Source organism: Pyrgilauda ruficollis, unplaced genomic scaffold, assembly GCF_017590135.1.
Source record: "Pyrgilauda ruficollis isolate IOZ18807 unplaced genomic scaffold, ASM1759013v1 scaffold280, whole genome shotgun sequence".
Lineage (NCBI taxonomy): Eukaryota > Metazoa > Chordata > Aves > Passeriformes > Passeridae > Pyrgilauda > Pyrgilauda ruficollis.
The window spans coordinates 10,424-37,071 of record NW_024524156.1 but is presented as its reverse complement, the minus strand read 5'-3'; the positions used below and the strand labels follow the sequence as shown (position 1 = coordinate 37,071).

Sequence of the window (26,648 nt, the reverse complement as noted above, 5' to 3'; positions counted from 1 at the left end):
CCCCCATCCCCCCAAAAACTCCCCCAAAAGCGGGGTGGGGACAGCCCCGCCGTGGGGTGGGGACATCGCGTCCCGCTGCCCTCGGAGCGAGGACGCGCGGGTGGCACCGCTGGCACCGCTGGCACCGCTGGCACTGGTGACAGAGCTGACAGGCGCTGGTGGCGCTGGTGGCACAAGTGGCGGGGACAGAGGTAAGGCCGGGCCCCCCCGGTTTTGTCCCTTGGCCCCGGTCCCTGATGGCCTCTCCCGAGCCTGGGGACAGGAGGGGACAGGAGGGGACACCGGGCTGGGGGGGGGGCAGAGCAGGGGGCGTGGTTTGGGATGGAGCCCGCCCGGGGGTGGCACCGCCCATTGTCCCCACGGGCTCTTGGTTGTCCCCACCCCGGTGCCACCACCCGCCAGCGTCCCGATGGATTTGGGACTGAATTTTCCCCACCCCAAATGCCCCAAATCCCCCAGTTTAGGCTCAAAATTGCCCTGGGAGCGGAGGGGGAATTCAGTTGTTACTATTTCCCCCCATTTCCCCCTCATTTTTATCCCATTTCCCCCCATTTTTACTCCTATTTTCCCCCATTTTTATTCAAATTTATTCAATTTTGACCTATTTTTGTCTCATTTTGGGTCAATTTTTCCTCCATTTCTGCCCCATTTTAGCCCCATTTTACTCCATTTTGGTCCCATTTTAACTCAAAATTTTCCGCATTTTCACCTCATATAAACCTCATTTCTGCCCCATTTTTACCCCATTTTGCCATATTTTAATCCCATTTTCCCCCATTTCCCCTCATTTCTGCTCCTTTCCCACCCCATTTTCACCCCAATTTCCCCCCATTTCTGCCTCATTTCCCCCCATTTTCACCCCATTTCTGGCCAATTTCTGCTCAATTTCTGCCCCATTTTCCCCGAAATTTCCTCCCACTTTCCCCCCCATTTCCCTCGTGATTTTTCCCACTTTCCCAAACCACCCAATCCCATGAAAGCCCCAAACCCAGAGAGGGAATTCCTCACGGGGTGGGTGAGCCAGGAATTTATTTTTCCCTTCTAAAAAGGCTTTTTTTCAGCACAAAAACTCCCCAGTTCCATTTTTTTCCCTCTGGCACCTTGCAATAACCTCAGATCTGGCCCCAGATATTTCCTAGGATCCTTTTGGGAGCAGAAAAATTATCTTTGTCCCCCCTAAAACCCCCAGTTTTTACTTTTTCCTCCTAATTTTGCAGCCATTTCACTCCATATTTTTAATTATCCCATAACATTTCCTATTAAAAATTAATATTTAATAATATAAAAATGATATCATGTTTTGAGCCTCTAACTGATTTTTTTAGGGGATACAAAACCCCCCAAATCTCCAACTTTGCATCGGATTCATGCGAAAAAAAGCAATTTTGGAGACCCCAAGCCTCGCAGAAAACCCGATTTTGGTGCGAATTTACCCCCTAAAAAATTAATTGTAGGGACACAAAATTTGCTTTTAAACCTTAAAAAACCCCCAAATCCCAAATTCCTTTCTTCCATTTAGGGTCTTCCCTTCCCCTCCTTTTCCCGGTGGGAAAATCCCCAAAATTTCCTTTTTCATCCCATTTTTGGGGGTTTTGTCACACAGAGCCCCTTTGTCCCTTTTCCCCCTGGAAAGGTGGGAAGGGGCCCGAAATGGGGGAAAAATCCGGGAATTTTTGTGGGATGAGGTCAAAGCCTTCCCCCCCTCACGCGGCCTCTTCCTCCTCCTCCTCCTTTCCCTCCTCCCCCTTTTTTGGGATGAAAAGGCGATTTTTTGGGAAAGGTACAAAGGGATCCTTTCAGGGAGTGAGGGGGGGGGTTGCTCAGGGCCCCACCGGGGATTTTTTTGGGGGCTATTTTGATTTATTTTGGTTTATTTTTATTTATTTTTTATTTTTAATGGTTTTTTTTCCCCCAGTTTTTGGTATTTTTCACATTTTTTTGGTGTTATTTTCTGTAAATTTTTAGGGTATTTTTGTGTATTATTTTTATTTTTTCTGGGGGCTTTTTTATTTATTGAATATTTTTTATATTGTTAGTTTTTATATTATTTTTCAAATATAGTTTGGAATTTTTTAATATTTTTGTGTATATTTGTATTTTTGGGGATTTTTTTGTGGTTTTTTTTTTGTATTTTTGGGGTTTTAAAATTTTTTAAATTTTTGGGTGCATTTTGAAATATTTTTGTGTATTTTTAGATATTGTTAAAATATTTTGGATTTTTTTTGTGTGGTTTTTATTTTGAGGGTGCTTTGGGGTGAAATGCTAGGAATTTGGGGTGAAATGTCGGGAATGGAATAAATGGGTTTGAGGTATACTTTGGGATTTTTTGGTGTCTCTTCAGGGATTTTTCCCATTCCCAAAGCTGATTTTTCCCCTGGAATTCCCAGATTTTTTGCCTCAGGGTCACTCTGCGTTACAGGGGAGTCACTTCACCCTTTAATTTTTTAGGATCTCCACCAAAACTTGGGAATTTTTGCCCCCTAAATACCTGAAATTCAGGATTTTCATGCAACTCCAAACCCTAAGTTTCCTTTTTTTCCCCTGTCTGGAGCGAGGAAGAGGCAAAAAAAAAAAAAAATCCCGGGATTTTGGATCCTTTGATGGTGAATTCTCCCAACCCCCCATCCCAAAAAAACCCTATTTGGGGTGGCACCGAGCCAGGGCCCCAAAAGCCACGGGGACAAAGCTGCCCCTGTGTCCCAGAACCGGAAAAATCCCAAAAAATAAATAAATCCAGGGAAAAGAAAAATTTTAAAAAAACCACCAAAAACACCCAAAATCCCAAAAAAACCCGGACCCTAAAAGAGATTTTTGATGGGGGCTGGGCCGAGGGTCCCAAGGTTTGAAGGGAGATCGGGTTCAGGGATTTTTTGGGTTTTTTTTGGGGATTTTTTTTGCTTTTGGGCAAAACCAGAAAAAAAGCCCAGCAGGGCTGTGGGTTAATTAATTAATTAATGAGGCCTGTGGGGGATTAATGGGGTCGGGGTCGTTAGGAGGAATTAGGATCAGGAGGCTCCTGGAGTGTGAGGACCCTGCCCCTGCTTGGGGTTCAAAATGGCCAAAATTACTCCAAATCACCCAAAATTTGGGGGTTTGGGGGACCAGCCCTGACCTGGACGGTTTGGGGTGAAAAGTTACCCCAAATTACCCCAAAGTTACCTCCAAAGTTACTCCAAAATGACCCCAAAATTGGGGTTTGGAGGGTTAAAATGCCCTGCCTGGGGTTTAGGGTTTAAAATTCCCCAAAATTACCCAAAAATGCCCCCAAAATTGGGGTTTGGGGGGATGGGGGTGTGGCCTGGCAGAATCTGTGGTTAAAAATGACCTAAAATGACCCAAAATGCTCCTAAACTGGGGGCTTGGAGGGGCAGCTCTTTGCTCTGGGGTCTCCCAGCTCAGAATTTGGGGTCCCAACCCTGAATTATGGGGAAATTTTCCCAGATTTTGGGGAATCTTTCCTGCATTTGGGGCATTTGTGTCTCGTTTTGGGACAGGCATCGCTGGTTTGGGGCATTTCCCGGGGTTTTGGGGCATTTCCCTGGGGGTTTTGGGGCATTTTCCCCATTTTCGGGGTGCCGCCGCCTCCCCTGGGCAGCACGGGGGCTCCGTGTCCCGGAGTTTTTTGGGTTTTTGGAATCCCGGGATTCCCGGGAGAGCCGAGCTCTGCCGCTGCCAACCCCAACCACGGCCCTACAAAGGGAGCTTTTATCCCAAATCCCGGCCTTTTCTGGGACTTTTTGTAAAAATAGCAGCGGATCCAGCGTGGGGGGAGGGGTGTGAAGGGACCTTTGTCACCTGGAGCAGGGGGGGAGGGAATTCCAGGTGGGATTTGAGGGGGTTCCCGGGGAATTTGGGGTCATTTTCTGATGGATTTTGGGGCATTCCCCCAGATTTTGGGTCATTTTCCCTGGGTTTTGAATAATTCCCCCTGGATTATGGGGCAGTTTTCCCGGGTTTTGGGGCACTTTCCCCGATTTCTTCAGCTGAGGATGAACGACCCCAAACCCTTTTCCAGGGATTCCCACCGTGGGCAGGAATAGAGACAGATAAATAAATAAATGTACAAAGACAGATCAATAAATCAATGTACAACTGCATCTCAACAACGTCACGCAGCACATCAGGAATTGGCAATAAAAAATTAAATCTATTGCATATTTATAACCCCGTAAGTAAAATGCATTCTTATCTAGCACAAAAAGCAGGAAAATTCTACAACTGCAGGTTTCTTTTTTTCAGATCTTTAATTTCAATAAAAGATAAAAAAAGTAGGAAATGAATCTGGTATAAAACAAGGGAGGGATTTGGGGATCCAAAGGGACACAAAGGGCTGGGAAAAACCAGGAAAGAGGGCTCCAAAAATTTGGGAATTCAGTACAAAACTTCAGCTCCCAGCTTGGGAAAAATAGAAACAATTCCCAGCTCCTGCAGGAGAGGGAAAATACAAAAACTTGGGATTTCCCCCCACTTTTCTTCTTAAAAATCTTCTTTTCCACCAGGAAGAGGAAATCCAGAGGCTTGGGAAGCTCCAAAAAATTTGGGAATAAATTAATCCAGGGAAAGTGGTGGGCAAATCTCCCCAAATAAATCCTGGCCTTTTTTTTTGGGAAAACTTGAAGGAATTCCAGGATTTTGGGGGTTTTCCCATGGTTCTGCAGTTCTTGGGATTCGGGAGGATTTTTTTTTCCAGGAAAATGTGGGAAAAGCAACAGGAGCTGCTGGGATGAAGCAGCCTGAAAGGGAGGGGAAAATTCCCCAAAATTCTCCAAAAATCCCAGATTTTGCTCAGGTTTTGGAATTTATCCCTTGGAAAAGCAAAGTTTGGGTGTAAATGCAGAGGAATTCTGGCATTCCAAAGCTTAATCCTGGAATAAACGCCCAAAGGCAGGAATTGGGGAAGAAAAAACGGGATTTAAGAAGGAATTATTCCCGGGGATCCCAATCCAGGTTTTCCCATGGATAAAATCCCCAAGCTTTGGGAATGAGGTGGAAAAAATGGGGATGATTCCCAGAAATTCCCTCCAGAACCAAACCCTTCCCCTGCTTTTCCCAAATCTGGATTTTCCCAACCCAAATCCACGGAGGTGCCGCCCTTTTCCCAGAAATCCAGCTCCAAAAAGCCCAAAATTCCCAAATTTCCCCATCCCAGCAGATGGAAAAGTGGGAAAATCCATCCTGGAATCTCAAAAAAGAGGGAAAAAAACTCCAAAAAATCCCAGCTGTGCTTCCAAACTTTTCTATTCCCCCCCAAATCCGGGGGGGTTTTGGGAAGAGCAGGACCCGGAGTTCCTTGGCTGCGTCCCCAGGAGAATCCTGGGATTCTTCTGATCCAAATCCACAGAATTTCAGGATTTTTCTGGCATCAGAGGAGCTTCCTGTGCAGGATTTCCCAGGCCATCCTCTTCCGGAAGTAGGGCATGTGTTGCTTTGGGAATTTTGGGGGGGAAAATGGGAAAAATGGGAATTTTGGTCACGGTTTGCTCATCCAGGGGCAGATTCAGGCTTTTTTCCCCATGGAAATTAAAGGAAAAGTGGGAAATCTGGGGCTTCGGGGTTGTGGGAATGGGGGAAAAAATTGGGAATTTCTTGGGGTTCAGGCAAAAAACGGTGGGAATTTATCCGGATTTTGTTGGGATTTTGGGGTTTTCCTGGCCCTGGGGGTCTGGGACCTGAGGGAATTTGGGAGTGTTGGGATCTGGAAATGCTGGAGAAGGGAAGTGGGGTTGGGAATGGGGAATTACCCAGGAATTCCTTGGGATTTTTGGGAGGAATGGAGGATTTGTCCTAGATTTTGGGGGGAATATTTGGGATTTTCCCTGGCACTGGGGCTTGGGAGCTTTTCCCAGGGACTTGGGACAGGGATTTGGGGACAATTCCCTTTTGGGGGGGGGGGGGGGGGGGGGGGCTGGGAATTGGAAATCAGGTGGGAATTCCGTGGGATTGGGTGAAGAAGGCTGGCATTTCCCCCGGATTACGCTGGAATTCCGGCGTTTTTCCCGCCCTGGGGGCGTGCAGGGTGGGATTGGGGAGGTGGGAGCTGCAGCCCCCGGGTACCTGGGTGAAGTTGATGGGTTTGTCCTTGGAGATGCACTCGGCGTAGCGGCAGGCGAACATGCCGCAGTCGCTGCCGTTCATCTGCTGCGGGATCTCCTGGGGAAAACGGGAATCAGCACCCCCGGATTCCCGAATTCCCACATTCCCTCAGCCCCCGGGGTCTCCTGAGAAAAATGGGAATTAACATTCCCAAATTCCCACGTGTCCAGAGCCAGGAAAACCTCTAAATCCCGTTCATCTGCTGCGGGATCTCCTGGGGAAAACGGGAATCAATATTCCCAAACTCCCAGGGCCAGGAAAAGCCCAGAATCCCAGTGGATTCTGGGGGAAGCTCCTGCTGGAAGAACCGGGAAGGTCCCAGAATTCCAGAATTTCTTGCATTCCCACCTTGCCCAAATCCCACCCAAACCCTTCCCCTGTGGAGAATTTCCCCTCCCAAGGTTTGGGATTTGTTCCCTCCTTTTCTTCCCAGGAATCCCTAAGGGAAAAGGGGCCCAAAAAGGGCTGGGAATCCAAAGAAATGCTGAATTTTTGGGAATTCTGGGCTGTCCAAACCTGGCTCTTCTTGCTCAGCAGGGCCCATCCGTTGGTGTCGAATTCCTTCCTTTTCTTATCCAAACTTTCCTGTTTCAGGTACTGCCTGTGGGAAAAGGAGCAGGAAAAGATGGAATTCATGGGAGAATAGCAATTCTGAGGTATTTCTCTGTCTGGCTGTTCCCAAAGGGATTCAGGGTTGGGATTTACAAATCAATCCCCCCCCAAAAATCTAAAATTGGATCAGGAGAGGCTGAATCTCATGGGGAAAAAAAACAGGGAGAGAATTCCTGGGATTTGTGGGAGGGAATTCCAGGGAAGAGAAGGAATTTTTCGTGTCCTGGAAGGGGAGAATGAGCCTGAAAAAGGGAGCAAAAATGACCCTAAAGGAGCCCAAAAAATGACACTTAAGGGACCTAAGAATGGCCCTAAAAGGGCCCAAAAATGACCCCAAAAGAGCCCAAAAATGAGCAAAGTTGGTGTTTCCAAGGCTGGGGAAGCAGGAGTGGGATTTTCCCAGGGAAGGGATTTTACTCACAGCAGGATCCTGCAGGCCTCACTGTTGATCCCCCCCATGGAATCGTAGTAGGTGATGGTTTTTTTCCTGAAATCTACAACCTGCACAGAGAAAAACTCCTTAAAATGGGGAAAAAAATCAGCAATGCTTCTCTTGCAAAAAAAAAAAAAAAATGCAGGGTATTTCACACCACAGATGGATTTGCCCCCAAAAATCCCTATTTCCTGCTGTGTTTTTAATCCCTGAATGTGTAAATTAATTATTATTATTACTATTATTATTATTATTTTCCTTCTATTCCTCCCACGTGCTACAACAATTTTGCCCCACCTCTCAAAGCCCCAATCTGGGTGGTTTTCAGTGTTTTCCCTCCCCATTCCCATGCCATTTGGCTGGAAATCACCTCTTTTCTATGGAATTAATTAACAATTCAAGCAGGAATTAATAAATTGAGGAGGTTTTTGCTAAAGAAGCTGAAAATCCCTGCAGGATCCCAGGAGCCAGGGGAGGGGATGGCACAAAGGAAGGGGAAAAGTGAAATATCTGTGGCCTAAATCTCTTTAAAAAGATCCTGTGGCACCAGGAGCTGGTGGGAACGGGGAAATCAGATCTTCCCAAGGGAATAAATTCCCCAAAATGACCTCCAGGCTGAATTTAAGGACTAAAACCCCACAAAAAGCTGTTCCTACCTTTGTATTTCCCTTTAAACCTGGATTTGAGTCACAAACACAAATTTTTCCCGTCAGCATCACCCAAACCCAAGGAAATTTGGGCCCTAAATCCCAAACTGAAGATTTTTTGGGGATAATTCAGGCACTCACAGCCAGGCACCAGTGCACTCCCAGGTGGATGGGCACCAGGAGCAGATCCACAGAGAAAATATCCACTTTTTTTGTCCATCTTTTCACAGCTTGGTACCCTGCAGTCTTTAATTTGGTGAAGAAAAAGGTGTTGAAGGCGTGGACTGCAGGCAAATCCTTGTCCTTGCTCCTCTCCATCAGCAGATTCATGTAGAAATTGATGATCTGGGAAAAGAAAGGGAAAACAGACATGATTTTTTTTTAAATAGATTTTTATTTATTTTATGATGGTGTTTGGATTTGTGGTCGTGTGTAAAGTTAAGGAACAAACCCCCCAAAAAGAGGATTTGCATCAAAACCTTCAAAAAACCCAGGGGGGGGGTTGCAGTAGCTCCATAGTAGTAAAACATTTCAGAAAAAACCCCAAGGATATTTAGGAATTTGCCTTTATTTAAGCCCATATTTAAGATTTACTTGTTGTTTCCCCTGTTCACACCAATCCCATCCTCCCACTATGATTAATTCCCCACATAAATTCAATTATTTTTATTTTACGGAGCTTTCTCCAGGGATTTATCACTCCAAAGTGGAATCCCAACCCACAAATCCCCTCCCAGCACCCAGCCCATCCATGTTTCCCTTCCAAGCTGCTGGGGATGGGAGGGAAATGGGAATTGTTGGGTTTTCACCTCATCGTTGAGCCAGTTGAGGTTGTTGAGGGTCTGGATGTCCTTCCTGGTGATGGTCAGGCGGAAAGCCTCGCTCAGCACCTCGTCCTGGTTCCCTCCTCGGAAAAGGCTCTTGATTTCCTTCTCCATCTCCTGTGGGAAGGGAGGGCAGGTGGAATTCCTGCTTTTCCTGTTCCCAAACCCCCAAGGCTTTAACACCAAACTGATTCTTGTCCCTTGAGCCATAAATTCACCAGGAAGAGCATCAGGGCTCCATCCCTGCGCCCAAATCCCAGGAATTCACTGAACTGAATCCCCCGAACTGAATCCCCCGAACTGAATTCTCCCAGAGGCAGAATTCCTGTTATTCCTGACCCCAAATCCCCAAGGGTTTAACACCAAACTGATTCTTGAGCCCTGATTTCCCCAGGAAGAGGGTGCAGGGCCCCAGGAATGCCCCGAGCTGAGCTCCCTGAACTGAACTGCACCTGAGGCAGCCCCACCTCGGTGATCTCGGGGAAGTCGTCGTCGCCCTGGGCCGGGCGGGCGCGCTCCGGCCCCTCGGGCCCCACGGCCACCGGGATCTCCTTCTCCAGGGGCACGCGCAGGTGCAGATCCACCAGGTCCTGCACGGAGCGCTCCCGCTCCTGGAGGCGCTGCGGGATGGACACGTTGGGCATCAGGGAAGAGGAGGGCTCAGCAACAATAAAACTGGGAAAAACCTCCGGGATCATGGAATGAAACCCTTCCAGAGCCACCCACGCCTGGCCCCAAGTGCCACACCTGCATTTCTTCCCCCATTTCCAAGATTTAGGACCAATAAAATTGGGAAAAACCTCCCAGATCATGGAATTAAAACCTTCCAGAGCCACCCAAGCCTCTCCCCAAATGCCAAGTCTGCATTTTTCCCCATTTCCATGGATTCTGACTCCTTTTCCAAGCCCTGACCACCCTCCCAGTGCAAAAATTTTCCATAATTTCCAATCTGGGACAACATTCCTTCTTTTCCTTGCTGTTTATCCCAGGACTGGGAAGAACAAAGGCCTAAAAAAAGTTGATTTTTCCTGTTTTTCAACTTTTTTTCCCCCAGCTGTCCCAGTCCAGAGAGTTTTTCCATGTAATTCTCACCTGGCTCTGGAGCTGCAGGGCCAGAGCTTTCTGCTCCTCTATTTGCCTCCACCTCTCTCTGGCTCGGGAATCATAGACACTGGTCCTAAAGAAAGAAGAATTTTAGTGGACAAATTGATTTAAAAAACCAGGATTCTGGTCTTCCCCCCCACAAAAATCCCAGGAAAAGCCAGCAGGGAATATTAACTCACAGCTCTTTGATCCATAGCTCGGCCTGGAAAAAGGGGAGGCTGGAAAGAAGGAGAAAGGAGGGTTGGAAGTGACCAAAATTTCCCCAAAATTCCCTCATTTCCCAAATTCTCACCCTGTCCCTCTCCAGTGTCACATCCCTGTGTCCCTAAAAATCCCCCCAAAATTCCCTCGTTTCCCATCCCCCACCTTGGAGCCGGAGTCCTGGAATCCTTGACCTTGAGCAAAATGACGGAATCTGACCCTAAAAATGGAAAAAATTCCTGGGTTTCTGTCCCCCTTGATTTCCACCCTAAATACTTCCCAATCCTGAATAAAACCCCCAGACTGGCCATGGAATCTAAATCCTGTTCCCAGGGTTTGCGGTTATTTGGGATTTGGTTTCCATTTTGTTTAGGATTTTTTGGAGTATTTTCTTTAGGACTTTTTTGGGATGTTTTTTAAAAATCCATTTCAGATGTTTTTGGGTTTTATTTGTGGTTTTGTTTTATTTGAGATTTTGGTATTTGGGGGGGGGGGGGGTGTGTTGGGGTTATTTTCCTGGAATTCTCACGAATCTTTACCTTCACTCTGTGCCTCAGCTCCCGGCTCCTCCTCTCGCTGCTGTGGGGCCGTGGAATTCCGGGGCTGGAACCCCCCAGGAAACCCTGGAGAGGGGGCCAGGGGAGGATTTTGGGAATTCTGGGGCAGCTCTGGGGAATGTGGAACAAGACCTGGAATTTTGTGAATTTCCAGTGCCTCGGGGTCATCCCTGGGAGCCTCCTGGGGCAGGGAGGGGCCAGAACGGGGACAGCGGGAGCTGCAAAAAAAAAACCAAAAAAAAAAAACAGTTAGGGAAATTCCTAGGAAAAGACTGGAGATTTGGGGAGAGGTTTTGGGATTAGGAAAGAGTTTTTGGAGAGGCTGGGATTTGGGCAGAGTTTTTGGTGATTCTCAGGGATTTGGAGAGGGTTTTTTGGGATTCAAGCAGGAATTTTGAGGTTCTTTGGGATTTGGGACAGGTTTTTAGGGGTTTTTTGGGATGCTCCTGACTCACAGGTGGAAGGGGAGCACCGGGGAGGGTTTGCAGCTGGAGAATCTCTTCCCGGTCACCATCTGCAGCAGCTGCCGGTAAATCTCCCGCTCCTCCTCCCGCACCGTCTGCGGGGAAAGAGCACGGAAAAACTCCTCTCAAAACCCTGCAACTTGCTCAGCCCCAGGGATTCCCTCCAAATTCAGGGGTCTGCTGCAATCCCACGAAGGCAATGCTGAGAAAAATCCCCAAGAAATTGGGATTTAGGGCTGGAAAACCCCAGGAATTTGGTGCTTAACCCCAGACATGCCCCCACCTCTGCTGCAACACCCCGAGCCCACAAAACCCCCAGGATTCCTTTGGATTTCCCCGTTGCCAGCCCCCAGCTCTGCCTGGACACCCCAACACCACAAATTCCTTTGGATTTCCCAGGATTTCCCCAGCCCAGCCCCGTCACCTCCTCGGCCGCGCTCAGGAAGCGCCGCGGGGCCTTCTTGGGGCTGCGGCGGCTCCAGGAGGGGCTGGGGGCCGGCTTGAGGGGGAAAGAGGCTCCGTGGAGGGCGGATTTCCCCCCAAAAGTGCTGGAATTCCCGCTGGAAGGAGGGAAAAACACCGCAGGGTTGTTGGAAATCCTGGGAATTGGTTTAAAACCCCAAGTGAAACCACGAAAGGGGAAATGAAATGCCCCCAAATTCCAAATAAAACCTCAAAAAATCCCCCAAATAAAAAAGCAAACCCCCCCAAACGAAACCCCCCCAAATTCCCAAATAAAATTAAAAAAACACCAAGAATCCCAAACGCCACCAAAAAAAAAATCTCAAAAATCCTTCCCCAAATAACCAAAATCCCAAATTAAACCCACCAAAAAATCACCCAAAAAAAAAAAAAAAATTTAAATCCCCCCCAAAATCCCAAGACTCTCCAAAAAAACCCCCAAAAAAATAATCAAATCACAAAACTCCAAAATCCCAAATAAAACCCAGATAACAACTAAAATATCGATAAAATACCCCTGAAATATCAACTAAAGCCTGGAAATCCACGATCTGCAGCACCCACCTGGAATTTTTCCGGGTCTCCAGGAAGGAACCTCGGCTCCCCCGGGGCTTGGAGCCCCTCCACTGCCCGTTGGCTCCGGGGAATCTTTCAGGAATTTCTGAGGGGAAAAACACTGGGAATTCCCAGAAAAACCCCAAATTTCCCCTTCTCCAGGGGTTGTTTTTAGGGAAAACAGCCCCAAATCCCAAATTCCAGAGGGAAAACTCACCTGGGGTGTAGCTGAGGGAGCAGGAGGAGTTCCCAGCAGGGCAGGAGAAGCTGCTGAGTTTGGGGAGGAAAAACTGGGGGGAAAACAAAGATTGGGAAAAACTCCAATGTTTTGCTCAGAAGTAGGAAAACGCCAGGGAAGAATCCAGGGAAATTACAGGGAAAAGGGAAGGGTGTTCCCAGGGTTGGTTGGGCATGGTGGTAGGACTTCACAATTCCCAAAATTCACCATTCCTAAAATTAGTAATTCCCCAAATTCACGATTGCTAACCACCACAGCTCCCAAAACTCCCAAAATTCCCAGCTCCTAAAGGTCACAACTCCCAGATTTCATGGCCAGAATTTATGGAGCAGCAAGAACCCAAAAACGGCTGGAAAAATTCGCAGCTCCGGGCCCGGGCTGGGTCCCACACTTGGGCTCCCCATTCCCGGCAGATCCCAGGAGGAATTCCCACGTGGGGAACCGGGAAAACCCAAAAATCCGGTTTGGGATTTGACTTTTGGGGTTCCCAGGCTGAGTTTCCCCAGAGGAACCGCGGCTGCAGTGCCCCAGGAGCAGCCGGCGATGGGGGAATTGTCCCGGATATTCCCAGATCCGCTTCCCGCCCCATCCCGCGGCGGTTCCGTGAGGGAAGGAGTCCGGGAACGGCCCCGGGAACGGCCCCGGGAACGGCCGGCCCCGCGCCCCTGCTCCGCACCTTGCTCTCGCCGCTGAAGCCCTTGAAGGCCGGGCCGGGCCGGGCCCGCGCCGCCTCCCGGGCCTCCATCCTCATGGGGGGCAGCGCCGCCGCCTTGGCCGCGGGGCAGCGGCAGGACCGGGCACGGGAAAAGGCCCGGCGGCGGCGGAGTCCGGTGTGAGGGCAGCGGGGGAGGAGCGGGGTCCCGGAGCGGAGCGGGGTCCGGAGCCGCCGCCGCTGCGCTGCCCTCAGCCGGCCCGGCCACCGCACCGGAAGCGGAAATGGAACCGGAAGCGTCCCGAGCGCGCGCGGTTCTCCCGGGCTCCGCGGCGGCAACGAGGAGGAGGTGGCGGAAGCGGAAGTGAGAGGAGGAGGTGAGGCGCCGCCGGAAGTGGTGCCAGAGCAGGGGAGCGAGCGGCGCACTGCTGCAAGAAGGGAGCGTCCCCTGGCGGCATGGAGGTCCAGGTGGGTAACCAGACAAGACCGGTCACCCTGGACGGGGGGTGCGACCCCACAGGGGTCACTCTGTGGGGGTGCGACCCTACAGGGGGTCACTCTGTGCTGGGGGGTCATTTCCTGGGGCTGTGACCCTAAATGGGGGTAGTACCCCATAGGGCATCCCCCTGTGAGGATGTCATCCTATAGGGGATCACTCTGTGTGTGAGTATCCCATCACAGCCGATCCCATTCCAGTTTCTCCCTACGGTCAGTCCTGTTACAGCCGATCCCATAACAGCCGATCCCATTAGAACCGATCCCATTGCAGTCAATCCACAGCAGCTGGACCCTACAGCCGATCCCATAACAGCTGATGTCATTACAGTCAGCCCCGTGTCCCCGATCCCATTACAGCCGATCCCATTACAGCCGATCCTATTACAGCCGATCCCATAACAGCTGATCCAGTCACAGCCGATCCCATTACCCCGATCCCATTTCAGCGCTCCCCGCGGCCAACCCCAGCTCCCAGCCCGTGTCCCCGGGCCATGGTGGCGCTGTCCCCGGGCCATGGTGGCGGTCCCGGTGGCCCCGGGGCTGTCCCGGTTCGTGGCCCCGGCCGCGCTCTCCTTGGCCGCGTTCCTCCTCCTCCTCCTGCTGTCCTTCCTCCCGCCCGGCCCGAGCCGGCGGCGCTCCGCAGGTCAGTGCACCCGGTGAGCAGAGGGGACCGGCGCCGGTAACGGCTCCGGGAGGGCACCGGTAACGCCCGCGGACCGGGACCGGCACTGAACGGGACCGGGAGAGGCAGCGGCAGGGAACGGGGACTGGGACCAGTAAGGAAAGCAGAGCAGATCCCACCGGGAACAGCGACCCGGACCAGTAACGCCCCCGGACCGGGACCGGCGATAAACTGGAACCGGTCAGGGAGAGGTACTGGAATCAGCCGGGAGCAGGAACTGGCACCAGTAACACCCCCAGACTGGGACCGGCGGGGAACTGGAACCGGGAGAGGCACCGGCAGGGAATGGGGACTGGCACCAGGAACAGCCCCGGACTGGGGCCGGCAGTCAGCTGGAACTGGGAGAGGCAGGGAATGGGCACTGGGACCAGTAAGGAAAGCAGTCTGGAACCAGTGAGGAGTGCAGAGCAAGTCCCACAGCGAACACAGACAGGGACTGGTAAGATGGACTGGGACCAGTAAAGAGGATAAACTGGCACCAGTAAGGAGGGCAGACCAGCAACCACAGGGAACAGAGACTGGGATGAACAGGGAATCCAGACTGGAACCAGTAAGGACAGAGTGACACCAGTAAGGACAAACTGGCACCAGTAAGGAGTGCAGAGCAGCTCCCACTGGGACTAAAGATTGGAACCAGTAAGAACAAGCTGGCACCAGTAAGGAGGACTGCTCAGTAACCACAGGGAATGAAGACTGGGACCAGTAAAGACAAACTGGAACCAGTAAGGAGGACACAGCAGCTCCCACTGGGAACAGGGACTGGGACCAGTGAGGACAGACTGGCCCTGCTAAGGAGGGACTGGGACCATTAAGGAGAGCAGGGCAGCTCCCACAGGGAAAACAAACTGGGACCAGTAAGGACAGATGGAGACCACTAAGGACAGCCTGGCACCAGTAAGGAACAGAGACTGGGACTAGTAAGAAGGACGGAGCAGCTCCCAGACAGAATATGCACTGGGTCCAGTAAAGACAAACTGGGACCAGTAAGGAGAGACTGGGACCGCTAAGGACAGCCTGGCCCCAGTAGGAAATAGAGACTGGGACCAGTAAGGCAGACTCCCAGTAAGGAGTCCCCCCGCGCCCCCCCGGGCGGGAGTGTCCCGGCGGTGGCAGCGGGGTTGTCCCAGTGTCCCCGTCCCCGGTGGTGCCACTCTGCGCTGGCAGCGCCACCCGGAGGGACAGAGCCGCCCTTCCCGCCTTGGGATTTGCCCGAATTTCCCGATTTTTTCCAGGCAGGAAAATGCCCCCGAGCCCCGCGGGACCCCAGCACGCCGAGACCCTGGGGGTCGGCAAAGCCATCGCCGTCCTCACCTCCGGGGGGGACGCGCAGGGTAAGAGGACCCCAAAACCCCCGGGATCCAAAACCCCGCCCAAAATCTCTAGAAATCTCCCCAAATCCCCCCGAATTTCTCCCTCCTCCCGCCAAAACTCCCTAAATCCCCTGGTTTCCCGAAATCCCTGGGATCCCAAAAGCCCCGCCCCAAACCCCCCCCTAAAATTCCCCCCAGATCCCAAAAAATCCTCCCCAAGTCCTTAAAACCACTCATTTGGAGGTAAAAATCGGGATTTTGATCCCACGACCTTCGGGTTTTTCCCTGGATTGAGGTTCTGGGAATGACCTTGAGGGGATTTTGGGGTCGGGTGGAGCTCAGGGAGAATTTTGCGATGGCGGGGGGGAACAACGGTGACAAAATTTGGGCAAGGGACTCCAAGCAGACACCACTGGCACTTTGGCACCGAGCCAAAATAATCGGGGTTGCCCAAAATTCCAAGGCTTCATCCCCAAATTTGGGATTTTTCTGGGGGTCCCAAGGATGGGGCGTGGATGGACATGGGGGGGTGCCAGGCCACAGGGCCCCCCCCATAACGTCCCCTCCCCCCCCGTGTTTGTCACCCGTGTCAGGCGCTGCCACCAAAGGTCACCAGGGCAAAAATAACCCAGGCGGTGGCAGCTGCGAGGGGGGAGACAGGGGGGGCACGGGGGGGACGGATTGGGGGTGTCTGCCAGGGGGTGGCAGCCACAGGGAGGTGACAGGGGCTTGGCTTTGGGGATGTCGCCGGGGGGTGACGGAACGAGCGCGGTGTCCCGCAGGGATGAACGCGGCCGTGCGCGCCGTGGTGCGCGTGGGGATCTACACCGGGGCCAAGGTGTTCTTTGTGTGTGAGGTCAGTGTCAGCCCCAGTCCCAAAATTCCACAGCCCCACTGGAAAATTTGGGAAAAGGTGTCATTGAACCACTGGCCACTCTGTCCCCCCAGGGCTACCAGGGGCTGGTGGACGGTGGTGACCACATCAAGGAGGCCACGTGGGAAAGCGTGTCCATGATGTTGCAGCTGGTGAGGGACACGGACAGGGACAGGAACTGGGGGACACATGTACAGGGGGACACTGGGGGATCCTCTCCTGGGCTGGGGGAGCACTGCGTGTGCTCCTCACTGGTCCCAGTTTGTCCCTCACTGGTTTCAGTCTGAGCCTGGGCTCAGCAGAAAATGACCCAAAAGCAGAGCTGGGATGGGAGGAGGGAGGGAGAGGTGGACACAGGGATGGACACAGGGACGGACATGGGGATGGGATGGGAAGGGATGGGAGGATGGACGCAGGGACAGACATGGGGATGGGATGGGAAGGGATGGGAGGATGGACGCAGGGACAGACATGGGGATGGGATGGGAAGGGATGGGAGGATGGACGCAGGGACAGACATGGGGATGGGATGGGAAGGGATGGGAGGATGGACGCAGGGACAGACATGGGGATGGGATGGGAAGGGATGGGAGGATGGACGCAGGGACAGACATGGGGATGGGATGGGAAGGGATGGGAGGATGGACGCAGGGACAGACATGGGGATGGGATGGGAAGGGATGGGAGGATGGACGCAGGGACAGACATGGGGATGGGATGGGAAGGGATGGGAGGATGGACGCAGGGACAGACATGGGGATGGGATGGGAAGGGATGGGAGGATGGACGCAGGGACAGACATGGGGATGGGATGGGAAGGGATGGGAGGATGGACGCAGGGACAGACATGGGGATGGGATGGGAAGGGATGGGAGGATGGACGCAGGGACAGACATGGGGATGGGATGGGAAGGGATGGGAGGATGGACGCAGGGACAGACATGGGGATGGGATGGGAAGGGATGGGAGGATGGACGCAGGGACAGACATGGGGATGGGATGGGAAGGGATGGGAGGATGGACGCAGGGACAGACATGGGGATGGGATGGGAAGGGATGGGAGGATGGACGCAGGGACAGACATGGGGATGGGATGGGAAGGGATGGGAGGATGGACGCAGGGACAGACATGGGGATGGGATGGGTGGATGGACAGAGGGGTGGATGGACACAGGGACGGACAGCCAGCCACGCCCCGCTGTCCCCAGGGCGGCACGGTGATTGGCAGCGCGCGCTGCCAGGATTTCCGCACGCGCGAGGGGCGGCTCCGCGCTGCGCGGAACTTGGTCAAGCGCGGCATCACCAACCTGTGCGTGATTGGCGGCGACGGCAGCCTCACCGGCGCCGACACCTTCCGTGCCGAGTGGGGTGGGCTCCTGGCAGAGCTGCTCAAAACCGGTACGGGGGGGGAAACCGGGGGGAGCCCTGAAATCACCCTGGGGTGAGGGAGAGGGAGGGGGGCAGAGGGAAAGGGTTGGGGCCAAAAGCACACAAAAATTTGGGTTTTTGCACACAAAAATGTGGGGTTCTTCCCTAATTATGGAAGTTTAGCACACCTGTGCTCCCCAAGGGGACATTTTGGAGGGGGGACACAGAGAGAACAGGGGGTGTGGAAAGGTTTGGTTTCAAATCAGGATGTGAAACTCAAAAATTTGTTTTTTTCTCCCTAATTATGGAGGTCTGGGGCACTGCTGAAGATGTTTTAAGGGGGGACACAGAGGGAAAAGAGGGTGTGGTTAAAAAAATCAGGGTGCGACACTCAAAAATTTGGGGTTTTCTCCCAAACCAGAGATTTGTGGCACTGCTTCCTGCTGAGGGGACATTCTGGGGGTCCCACATCAGGAAAGGAGAGTGTGGGAAGGTTTGTGATTCCAAAAGAGTTTTGGTTCCAAAATCAAGGTGTCCTACACAAAAAAAAAAAGGTTTTCTCACCCAAAGCTGAGTGTTTTCCCCCCAAACAATCCCTTTGACACCTCTACCCACTGAGTGACCATCTGGGGATGGTGTCCCCCTCCTGCCCACCCCCTCCCCAGGTGGCATCACGGCAGAGGAGGCGCAGCGCTCGAGCCACCTGAACATCGTGGGCATGGTGGGCTCCATCGACAACGACTTCTGTGGCACCGACATGACCATCGGCACCGACTCGGCGCTGCACCGCATCATAGAGATCGTGGATGCCATCACCACCACGGCGCAGAGGTGACAAGGACACCCTCGTTGTCCCCAAACCCCCCGGTGTTCCCGTTTCGGGTGGGTGATGCTTTCTTGTCCCCGCAGCCACCAGAGGACTTTTGTGCTGGAGGTGATGGGGCGGCACTGCGGGTACGTCCTGGTCGCACCTGGGAGGGGTTCTTGTCACGCCAAAAATTGGGGGAAGTGGCTCAAAAGCAGGTTTTGGCCCCGTTTCAGGTACCTGGCACTGATCACAGCCCTGGCCTGTGGCGCCGACTGGGTTTTCATTCCTGAGTCACCCCCCGAGGACGACTGGGAGGAGCACCTGTGCAGGAGGCTGGCCGAGGTGGGAGGGAGGCATGGACATGGGAGTGGACACAGACAGGGAGGGAGGGAGAGATGAACACAGGGATGGATGGATGGATGGATGGATGGATGGATGGATGGATGGATGGATGATCTTCTCTGTTCCCATCCCTGTTGCCACCCCGTGATCCCCCCAGACCCGTGACGGCGGCTCCAGGCTCAACATCATCATCGTGGCCGAGGGCGCCATCGACAAGCACGGCAAGGCCATCACCTCAGATGACATCAAAAATGTGAGTGGGGACAGCGGGACACGGGGGACAACCCCCTTTGCCCCCTCCCTTTCTGGGGCCAGTCCCGGAGCTCTCCTGTGTCCCCACAGCTGGTGGTGAAACGTCTGGGGTACGACACCAGGGTGACCATCCTGGGCCACGTCCAGCGTGGGGGGACCCCCTCAGCCTTCGACCGCATCCTGGTGGGCACCTCCTTCCTCACCCTGGTCCCAAATGAGGGGACTTGGTGGTGACTGACACCCCCCCATGTCCCCTCAGGCCAGCAGGATGGGTGTGGAGGCCGTGATGGCGCTGCTGGAGGGGACACCGGACACCCCGGCCTGCGTGGTCAGTCTGTCTGGCAACCAGGCCGTGCGTCTGCCCCTCATGGAGTGTGTCCAGGTGGTGAGTGGGGATGGGGGGACACTGGCAATGGCCCCAGACGCAGTCCACCCAGGCCAGGGATGGTTCCCACACCTGAGATGTCCCCAAACCCTCCAGGGAGTGTCCCCAAGCCTGCCTCAGGGATGGATCCCACCCCAGGACACCCCATTCCACCCCAATCCCATCCAAAACACTCCAATCCTACCCACGGCACCCTGATCCCACCCCAGGACACCCCAATCCCTCCTCAATCCCATCCCAGGGACAGATCCCACCCCAATTCCCTTCTGTGCCCCCAGACCAAGGACGTCACCACAGCCATGAACGAGGGACGCTTCGAGGACGCGGTGAAGCTGCGGGGCCGGTGGGTGGCACCTCCATGTCCTTGTCCCTGCAACCTCAATGTCCTCCAAACGTCTCAAAACCCCAGCTTCCTCCATTTTTAGGAGCTTTCAGAACAACTGGAACGTCTACAAGCTGCTGGCTCACATCCGCCCGCCTGCCACCAAGGTAGGAGGCACTGAGGAGGGCACGGGGAGGGGCCTGACCTGGGACACCCCAATTCCGTCCTAGGTTACCCCAACCCCCATGTCCCTGTCCCCAGAGCGGGTACACGGTGGCCGTGCTGAACGTGGGCGCTCCAGCTGCGGGGATGAACGCGGCCGTGCGGGCGACCGTGAGGATCGGCCTCATCCACGGCCACCGCATGCTCGCGGTGCACGACGGCTTCGAGGGGCTGGCCTTTGGCATGGTGAGGGTCCAGAGGGGAGTGGGGTGGGAAAAGGGTCAGGAAAGGGTCTGGGATGGTGAGGTTTTCACAGGGAATGGAGTTTGGGATGGATTTGAGGGCTGGCATTTGGGTGGTGAGGGTCCAGAGGGGAGTGGGGTGGGAAAAGGGTCAGGAAAGGGTCTGGGATGGTGAGGTTTTCACAGGGAATGGAGTTTGGGATGGATTTGAGGGCTGGCATTTGGGTGGTGAGGGTCCAGAGGGGAGTGGGGTGGGAAAAGGGTCATGAAAGGGTTTGGGATGAGAAGATTCCTACAGGAAATGGGGTTTGGGATGGATTTCAGGGGCTGGCATTTGGTATAGTGAAGGGGAAACGGAATTGGGATGGGGTGGCCACGGCATGACAGATTTGAAGGGCTGCATTTTGAGATGGTGAGATTCCTATAGGGAAAAGGGAGTGAGAAGTGCAGGATGGGTTTGAGGGATTGGAGATGGAATTGAAGGGTTGGGTTTTGGAATGGGGAGATCCCAGAGGAAAAAATAGGCTGGGAAAAGTTTGGGAAATGCAGTATGGATTTGAGGGGTTGGATTTTGGGATGGGGAGATCCCTGTGGGAAAAGGGTGCAAGAAAAGGGCCTGTGGCACTGCAGGGATGGAGATTCCTGAGGAATTTCTCAGGATGGAGGTAACCCCTGTCCAAACCCCAGCCCTGCTGCTGTCCCCAAGCCAGGGGACATAGTGTGACCTCCTGAGAGGGCTGAGGGGACATCGTGTGACCCCAATGTCACTCTGATAGGGCTGAGGGGAGCCAGTGTGACCCCAGATCCTTCTCCCACCCCATTCAACCCGTTTCACCCCCCAGGTGGAACAGATCGGCTGGAATACCGTGGGCAGCTGGACGGGGCTGGGAGGATCCAAACTGGGCACCAAGAGGTCACTCCCCGCTCTGTGTGGGGTCATTTGGGGTCCCTCTGGGGTCCCCCTCTGGTCAGGCTCATCCAGAGGAGCTTCCCCTTCCCAGGACTCTGCCCAAGAAATATTTTGAGGAGATCAGTGCCAACATCAGCAAATTTGGGATTCATGGTCTTATCATCATCGGTGGCTTTGAGGTCAGTGGGGTGTGGTCAGTGTCCACAGAGCATGGTTGGGGCGTGGTCAGGGCATGGCCAGGGTGGGGTCAGTGTCCCCCTGCTATCCCCCAGGCATTCACAGGCAGCCTGGAGCTGGTGGAGGGCCAGGTCTGGTCAGGGTGTGGTCAGTGTCCACACTGTTCCTCTCCTCTCTGCATTGTCCCCTGATGTCCCCACTGTCCCTCAGGCGTTCACAGGCGGCCTGGAGCTGGTGGAGGGCCGGGCACGCTTTGAGGAGCTCTGCATCCCCTTGTGCATTGTGCCTGCCACCGTCTCCAACAATGTTCCCGGCTCCGACTTCAGCATCGGCGCCGACACCGCCCTCAACACCATCACCACCGTGAGACCCCAGATACTCCCCAAAATCCCCTTTGTCCCAAACATCCCGGTCAGACTCCAAATCCCCAACACCCATCCTACAGCCTCTGATCCCAAACACCATCACCACATGAGAACCCAAATCCTGTATCCCATATCCCTCCTGATGCCAAACACCATCACCATAGTGAGATCTCAGTGGAAGTCACAAAATTCCCCTGATCCCAAAGCACTTCTCCCACCACTACCACCACTCTTGAGACCCTGATGGAAATCCCTCAACTCCCCTGACCTTAGGATCCCTTTTCCTGACCCCAAATCCCCCACTGCAGACATGTGACCTGATCAAGCGGTCTGCAGTGGGCACCCCCAAATCCCCTGACCCTAAATCCCTTTTCCTGACCCCAAATCCCCCACTGCAGACATGTGACCTGATCAAGCAGTCAGCCGCAGGCACCAAGCGCCGTGTGTTCATCATCGAGACCATGGGTGGCTTCTGTGGCTACCTGGCCACCATGGCTGGGTTGGCAGCCGGTGCCGATGCTGCCTACATCTTCGAGGAGCCCTTCAGCAGCCGTGACCTGCAGGTGGGGACAGTCCTGTTCCCTGTCCCCTGTGTCACCAGGGTGGTGTGGAACGAGTAGGTTTCCATTCCTGACTCCACTCCCACCCCCATTCCTGACCCCGCAGGCCAACGTGGACCACCTGACGGAGAAGATGAAGACCATGGTGAAGAGGGGGCTTGTGCTCAGGTGGGCCCTGGCTTTGGGGGCACCTTGTGGCACCCCTGTGGGGATTGGGTTTGGGATCAGGGGAACTGGGCTCTCACTGTGGTGATGGGTTAGGGATGGAAGATTTAGGGTCTCATCGTGGTGCTGCTGTTTGGGATCAGTGGAATTGTTTGGGATGGGGTGAATTGTGGGATTTGGGCCAGATCCTGTCCCTGCTGCAGGAATGAGCGCTGCAATGAGAACTACACCACAGATTTCATCTACAACCTCTACTCTGAGGAGGGCAAAGGGATTTTTGACTGCCGGAAAAATGTCCTGGGGCACATGCAGCAGGTGGGAATGGGGTGAGGGTTTGGGAATTCCCCCAGGAACAGGATCCGTGTTCAGGGGATTTCCCAGGAATGGGATCAGGATTTTGGGGGATTTCACTGGCTCATCCTGGATTCTCCTGGGGCAGGGAGGCAGCCCCACCCCCTTTGACCGTAATTTCGGCACCAAGATGGGCGCCAAGGCCATGGCCTGGATCACCGGGAAGATCAAGGAGTGCTCCCGGCATGGTGGGTGCTGCTGGATGGGGGATCCCAAAGGGACCCCAGAGTGACCCTACATTCCCAAACCATTCCCAAAAGGCCCTGTTGTAGATTCTGGGGGATGTTCCCCAATCCTGGATGATCTCAAACATTCCTAACCTCCCCTCCCATGTTTCTGGAAGGTCCCAAATATTCCCAACCTACCCCCCAACGGGTTTTCCCCTCCTGGAGCATCCCAAACATTCCCAACCCCTGCTCCAGGAGGATCCCAAACATTCCCAACTTCCCCTCCCAGGTGTTCTCCCATCCCTGGAGATACCCAAACCTTCCCACCCTTCCCTCCCATGTCCCTGGAGGACCCCCGATGTTCCCAACTTGCCTCCAGGAGGTTCCCAAACGTTCCTGTGTTCCTCGCAGGCCGGATCTTTGCCAACACGGCTGACTCGGCGTGCCTGCTGGGGATGCGCAAGCGCAGCCTGGTGTTCCAGCCCATCGCCGAGCTGCGCCAGCAGACGGATTTCGAGTGCGTGTCCCTCTGTGTCCCACCCCAGCAAAGTGGGACAAAGCCTGGGATCCCTCCTCAGGGATGTCCCCAGCCTGTCCCTGTCCCCTCAGGCACCGCATCCCCAAGGAGCAGTGGTGGCTGAAGCTGCGGCCCATCCTCAAAATCCTGGCCAAGTACAACATCGAGCTGGACACGTCAGAGACGGCGCACCTGGAGCACCTGACCCGCAAGGTCCTGGTCCCCGAGGCCACCCTGTGACAGGGACAGTGGCCACTGCAGCCTGAGGAACCCCAAAATCCCCTTTTCCCACAGCGTCCTGGGGCTTTTCGGGGGTTTGATAGGATTTTGAGAAGTGGTCCCCAAGTGATGTGAGGATAAGTTGAGGAGGGATGGTGGAGGTTGAGGTTTTTAGGGTTAAAAGTCACAAAATGGAGATGTTTCAATAAATTCAGTGCCTGTCCAAGTGCTCCAGGTCTCTGTGAATCCATGGAAAGAGAAACCTGGATCCCACTAACACCAAATCCATCCTGCTCCTCAGGATTTCCCTGCCCAGCATAACAGAGAGGGATAAAAGAGGTAGAATTTGAGCTTTCATCCCCAAGTTCATTCCAGAAAATAACAATGACGGCTTTTAGCAGCTTGGTTTCACCTTGGAGAGCTGCTCTTCTATTGGATCCTGGAATAGATCCCAGAAAAAACCCCCAAACCAACACCAAAGGGTGAACTCCTGGTGGGAAACCTCAGGAAGAGCTTGAAGAGATGGGAGGGAAGCCCTCAGCTCCATGTGGAGCATTCTGGAGAAGATTTCTTTCGCCCAAAAGAATTCCAGCCCTGCAAAATTTTGGTTTTTGAGCTAGTTTCACTCTTGATGCAGCACAAAAATTAGGGATAAACGGGGAGAACTTCACTCTCCATGCTGGATAAACACCTGGATCTTTGATTTGCAGCCAACACATCCCATAGGATTACTCTGCATCCCAACCCACAATTTCTTGCCTTGGGTCCTTCCTCAAAGGAGACCTTTCCTTTAAAACCTTCCTTTTGCAAGGCAAAAAAAAAAAACAAAAAAAGGGGAAAACCAGATTAATCCAACAGCTGGGATATAATTTGCCATCAGAGGGATATTGTTCATTGCAAGGGAGTGAAAGTGGGAGACAGGGAGACAAGCAGAAGGAACACAGAGGAGGAACTGGAGGGAGTGTGAGAGGATAGGGGGAGAAACAGAGGCAACAAAATGGAAGGGACAAGGGGAGGAAAGGGAGGCAGCGTGAGGGGCCAGCAGGGTCCCGGGTGGCCGAGGGGAACAAACACCACAGAGAGGAACCTGGAAAGCCACAAAGTGAGCGGGGATCCTCTCCCCGGAGTGAGGGGCGATCCGGGGGAAGGGGAGCTGTCCCTCCCTCAGGTGAGCAGCAGCAGGTACTCCTTGAGGCAGGCAGGCAGCGGCAGCTGCTGCACGGCCTGGGGCAGGAAGCGCAGGCCGAGCGAGCGGCGCACGGCGTAGCGCGACAGCGCCTGCAGTGTGCCTGGCGCCGAACACAGCAGCGTCAGCCGCTGGCACAGCTGCGGGTCCCGGGCCACCTCCCAGGGCAGGCTCCCGTTCTTGCGCAGCTCAAAGTGTCCCGTGGCTCTGTGCAGCAAATCCAGGCAGGAATCCTCGCGCTCCGTGCCCAGGCCCCGCACCAGCAGCGCCACCAGGCGCGAGATGGGGCTCTGGCCCTTCAGGTTGACCACGCGCACTTCAGCGCCGAAGTCCAGCAGGATGCTGACGCTCTCCAGGTTGCCCTTCATGGCCGCCCAGCTCAGGGGAGTGTCGTTGTTGTAGTCCAGGGCGTTGACCAGGGCACCGTTGGCCAGCAGGGCCCGCACGCACTCGGCGTTGTTCTTGAAGGCCGCCCAGTGCAGTGGCGTGTCCTTGTTGCCGTCCAGGGCGTTGGGGTTGGCTCCGTACTCCAATAAAATCTCCACGCAGGTTTCATCTTTTTCTGCTGCATAGTGAAGGGCTGTCCGGTTGTAGCCGTCCAGGGCGTTCACCTGGGGGAGGAAAAAAACGTTTGGGGGTCAGGGAGTGGCCCCAGCTGGATTCCGCAGCAAGGGAAGAGTCAAAGGTCCCAAATCCCAAATGTAGGGAAAAATGAGGAAGGGTTTAGCCCAGTAGCCAGGGGAAAGTGGGGTAAAAAATCCAGCAAATTTAGGGTTTAAGTCTTCCTTCCCAGCCTCCTGAAATCTCAGTGCAAAAATTTAGGTTCCAATCCTTCCTCTGCTCCCAAAATCTCAGCCCAAGAATTCCCTCCCTGTTGGGACAATGAACCTTCCCCTCGTGCCACTTTGTGAGGGGATACAAGCCCATGGAATATCCTCAGCTGGAAAAGACCTACAAAGATCATAAAATCCAAGGCCTGGCCCTTCACAGGACGCTCAAAAATCCCCCCCTACGCTGGGAGTGCTGTCCAAACCCCAGTCCCCAGAGCTTGTGCCCCATGACACTCTGGGGGAAGAACTTTTTTCCAAAATCCAACTGAAACACATCAGATCTAACCCATCTCAGCTGTTTATCAGCTCCTCCTGACTTCCCTGCCCCTTGTCTTGGAATTTTCCTCCTGTTTTTGTTTTTTCCAAAGCTTTACCTCAGCTCCTTTTTGCAGCAGCAGCTCCACGCAGTCGGCATCAGCCACCATGCAGGCACAGTGCAGGGGTTTGAGGGTGCCGTGCAGGCAGTTCACATCGGCGCCCTGGGGAACACAGCAACGCCCCTGGTCAGGAACTACCCCTTTTCCATCCCTTCAGAAAGGGGTAATTCACACAAATCCCGGGGCTTTGCAGGAACCGCCTCGAGGTCAGCAAATCCCACCCTTTCCCTGTCCTTCCCATCCCTTCAAGAAAGGCTTAATTAAGAGAAATCCCAAGAACGCTCCTGGTCTTAATCCCGGCTCCCGCCTGTGTTTCACCAATCGACTGTCACCAAACGGTGCCCGGAGACGCCCCCGGCCCCGGGGGTCCAGAGGGTGGAAAGAAAAGCCTGGAGTCTCTAAACCAACCGGAGATGCCTTGATCTTCCCTTCTCGGGAAAACTCCTCCAGGGAGTCCCCAGGGAGGCTCCGCAGAGAGCGGGACAGCCGGGGACAGCTCGGCAGTGCCCGTCAGAGGCACCCGGAGCCCCGGGGGGACTCGAGCAGGCTGGCCCGGCCGCGGAAAGGGTGGGATGCCTCACCCGGCCGATGAGATCCTCCACGTTGTCCCGAGGGAAGGAGCGGATGGCGGCGATGGTGCGGATAAGGCGCTCGGACAGCGAGTACTTGCTCTGAATGCTCTGCATGATGTACCACATGGCGCGGGCCGCGCCGCGGCATCCCCGGCCGGCCCCGCC

At 54.0% G+C, this 26,648-nt stretch overlaps 3 protein-coding genes across 9 annotated transcripts in view; 1 reads left to right on the top strand and 2 right to left on the bottom strand.

The window, feature by feature from the left end:
• Positions 1-4,182: 4,182 nt before the first annotated feature.
• SENP1 (SUMO specific peptidase 1) lies at positions 4,183-13,322 on the bottom strand. Of its 5 annotated transcripts, none has more exons than XM_041472176.1 (16): positions 12,867-13,317; positions 12,170-12,242; positions 11,962-12,058; positions 11,360-11,534; positions 10,927-11,030; positions 10,454-10,689; positions 10,080-10,134; positions 9,893-9,931; positions 9,702-9,786; positions 9,062-9,229; positions 8,595-8,726; positions 7,927-8,130; positions 7,127-7,206; positions 6,610-6,694; positions 6,055-6,150; positions 4,183-5,425 (listed from the first exon to the last, which is right to left on the bottom strand). In XM_041472176.1, exons 1-16 carry the CDS (start codon positions 12,939-12,941, stop codon positions 5,363-5,365), a joined length of 1,767 nt encoding a protein of 588 aa, XP_041328110.1. In that variant the 5' UTR covers positions 12,942-13,317; the 3' UTR covers positions 4,183-5,362. The 5 variants fall into 5 exon arrangements, with proteins under 5 accessions (XP_041328110.1, XP_041328111.1, XP_041328113.1 ...); XM_041472177.1 differs by having other exon boundaries at positions 4,185-5,425; positions 9,077-9,229; positions 12,867-13,236; XM_041472179.1 differs by having other exon boundaries at positions 4,185-5,425; positions 11,360-11,495; positions 12,867-13,235.
• Positions 13,323-13,827: 505 nt separating this feature from the next.
• PFKM (phosphofructokinase, muscle) lies at positions 13,828-23,747 on the top strand. Its single transcript, XM_041472156.1, has 23 exons — positions 13,828-13,983; positions 15,255-15,353; positions 16,115-16,188; positions 16,281-16,358; positions 17,415-17,604; positions 18,240-18,405; positions 18,484-18,528; positions 18,616-18,724; positions 18,882-18,977; positions 19,067-19,159; positions 19,236-19,361; positions 19,640-19,704; positions 19,787-19,850; positions 19,945-20,091; positions 20,930-21,000; positions 21,089-21,176; positions 21,385-21,537; positions 21,938-22,102; positions 22,206-22,267; positions 22,468-22,579; positions 22,704-22,803; positions 23,194-23,299; positions 23,392-23,747. The coding sequence occupies exons 1-23, from the start codon at positions 13,854-13,856 to the stop codon at positions 23,537-23,539; spliced, it is 2,487 nt and encodes an 828-aa protein (XP_041328090.1). The 5' UTR covers positions 13,828-13,853; the 3' UTR covers positions 23,540-23,747.
• Positions 23,748-24,364: 617 nt separating this feature from the next.
• ASB8 (ankyrin repeat and SOCS box containing 8) overlaps positions 24,365-26,648 on the bottom strand; it is a 2,530-nt gene continuing 246 nt past the window's right edge. The window contains exons 2-4 of one of the 3 annotated variants that reach the window (XM_041472158.1): positions 26,493-26,628; positions 25,909-26,013; positions 24,365-25,315 (exon numbers count right to left, since the gene is read on the bottom strand). In XM_041472158.1, coding sequence (XP_041328092.1) covers positions 24,683-25,315; positions 25,909-26,013; positions 26,493-26,609 — 855 coding nt within the window. In that variant the 5' untranslated portion in view covers positions 26,610-26,628 and the 3' untranslated portion in view covers positions 24,365-24,682. Of the gene's footprint in view, positions 25,316-25,908; positions 26,063-26,492 lie in introns of all 3 variants that reach the window. The other 2 variants (XM_041472157.1, XM_041472159.1) reach the window with 2 other exon arrangements.

Bases quoted from the DNA above. Each gene is read 5' to 3' on its own strand.
- PFKM (XM_041472156.1), top strand. From the start codon at position 13,854: ATGGTGGCGGTCCCGGTGGCCCCGGGGCTGTCCCGGTTCGTGGCCCCG. The intron at 18,725-18,881 runs GTGGGAGGGAGG...TGATCCCCCCAG, and splicing joins TGTGCAGGAGGCTGGCCGAG to ACCCGTGACGGCGGCTCCAG. The intron at 21,538-21,937 runs GTGAGACCCCAG...CCCCCACTGCAG, and splicing joins CCCTCAACACCATCACCACC to ACATGTGACCTGATCAAGCA.
- SENP1 (XM_041472176.1), bottom strand. From the start codon at position 12,941: ATGAGGATGGAGGCCCGGGAGGCGGCGCGGGCCCGGCCCGGCCCGGCC. The intron at 7,207-7,926 runs GTGAGTGCCTGA...TTCTCTGTGCAG, and splicing joins GAGTGCACTGGTGCCTGGCT to GTTGTAGATTTCAGGAAAAA. The intron at 6,695-7,126 runs GTGAGTAAAATC...CTTTTCCCACAG, and splicing joins GAGGCCTGCAGGATCCTGCT to GCAGTACCTGAAACAGGAAA.